This window comes from Diaphorina citri, unplaced genomic scaffold, assembly GCF_000475195.1.
Source record: "Diaphorina citri unplaced genomic scaffold, Diaci psyllid genome assembly version 1.1 scaffold378, whole genome shotgun sequence".
Taxonomy (NCBI): domain Eukaryota; kingdom Metazoa; phylum Arthropoda; class Insecta; order Hemiptera; family Psyllidae; genus Diaphorina; species Diaphorina citri.
In genome coordinates, this window is record NW_007377813.1 from 175,336 (window position 1) to 177,264 (window position 1,929).

At 35.0% G+C, this 1,929-nt stretch overlaps 1 protein-coding gene across 1 annotated transcript in view; it reads right to left on the reverse strand.

Annotated features, from left to right (window-relative positions):
* Positions 1–1,273, reverse strand: part of LOC103508213 (SLIT-ROBO Rho GTPase-activating protein 3-like) — a 35,475-nt gene extending 34,202 nt beyond the window's left edge. Inside the window, exon 1 of the mRNA XM_017443651.2 lies at positions 1,198–1,273. Coding sequence (XP_017299140.1) covers positions 1,198–1,273 — 76 coding nt within the window. The remainder of the gene's footprint in view (positions 1–1,197) is intronic.
* Between the last annotated feature and the right edge of the window lie 656 nt (positions 1,274–1,929).

Consider the following 1,929-nt stretch of genomic DNA (forward strand, 5'->3'; position numbering starts at 1 on the left):
AAAAAAAAAAAAGTTTAATGTAGGTACGAACGTTAGTCAGGGTTGCAAATTTTTGCTTTAAATTACAATCCTTGGTACCTTCCTCTAATCTAATAGACCAAATTGGTCCATATGGTGCCAACATAATTGTTTCATATCGTCTCTTTTTCTTGATAATAATTATAAAAGGGTAGGATGGTTGTAGACTGTGGTTTTGAGCCCTAAGTAAAGAGGAGGAACTAATAATATAATTATTGGAAATGAAAACATAAATAAATATAGGTATTTTTAAACACATTAAGGATCTATTAAGAAAGGTTTTGTTATGTATAAAAAATAGTAATAAGATTTAGAGAAGTAACTGAAAAATATGGAGATAGAAGTCCAACTTAGAAATTGAAAAATACAAAGAAAAAATAGAAGAGAAACAATACTTTCATTACTAGTATAGCTCCGCTATACTGTAGTAATAGAAAGTAAAAAGTGATGTTTGTCATTCAATGTGTTGATTGCGTCCGTATGTCTGTGCGTATGTAAAGTGATGGGTATGAGATTACCTATATCTCTACCATGTGCTGCTCCCATTTCTGATCTGCCTTCTCATACCCTGCTCTTACTGCTCATTTTTTTTTTTTCTTCTTCTTCTTCTTCTTCTTCTTCTTCTTCTTCTTCTTCTGCTTCTTCTTCTTCTTACTTTCATAGTCACCTAGGTACTATTGTTTTATTATTATCATTCCTTTTTTTTTTTTTCTTTTTTTTTAAATTAATCAGGGTGTTTACTTTGTAAAATGTACCCCCCATAATGTATCAAATATATGAGACCTTGGTTAGACTGCGGGAATAAGTTTGATAGAGGGAACTGTAACTGCTACGGTCTTATCGTCCCGAAATCCCGAATCCCGAAAAGGAAAATACACTTCTAGCCAGACTAGTTAGCTTCGAGGACAGTGTGTCTCCTTCGTAAGCGCTAGGTCGCGGGTTCGATTTCCGCCCGGGGCGAAACTGAATCCTAGACAGATAAGGTTCGTTCTCGGAACGGCTGGTGATCTCCTATCCTGTCTTCCTTCTCTCTTCGTTTTCAGGACAATAAGACCTCCATTTTTACAGTTTCTACTGTAAAACATCTTTAAATATACCTACATACATACGTATTTCTATTTAGCTTGCATGGTAGAGCACCTGCCTTGTAAGCGGAAGGTCGCGGGTTCGAGTACTCACCAGGATACACATCCTTAGTATCCGGATGTACCATGTGAAGATGTGACGCTACGCCGACTCCCGTAGGCGATGACATCATAATTCATGACTCCCGCTTCGTTTGTTTGTGCGCAAGCGTTTCTGCGCATTTTGACGGAAGATGTGACGCTACGCCGGACCAATGTACTCGGGGCTGAATACATTGAAACATACTGGAGTCCGGATATTAGCCGGAAATTAGAACTTCACCATAACTTGATAATGTGGTAGATAATCCGGATATTAGCCGGAGATCTGAGGTAGATAATCCGGATATTTAGAACCTGAGTTCGGATCTGAACCGGATATTGGCCTCAGGATATTTGCCGGATATTAGAGCCTCACCATAACTTGATACTGTGGTAGATAATCCAGATATACATAAATATAACAATTATAACACAGTTGGATTTTATAGGATGCCAAAAATCCGGCTTCGATTTATTAAAAAAACATGCGATTACTCACATGGTTATTATTTATTTAATTATTTATTATCTTCTTTTTTATTTATGTTTATATCATTTATATTACTTAAATTGATATTTTTATTGTGTTTATCATTATTTATTATTCTTCTTTAATTTTTATAAATCTAACATTTTTCTCGTGTTTATGTTTATTTCAGTCAATTCTTGTATGAAAATTTCATAAACTAACAAGTCATTTTAACTGAACTTTTGCCACTTATGTATTTTCTTGAAGAGAAAGAAT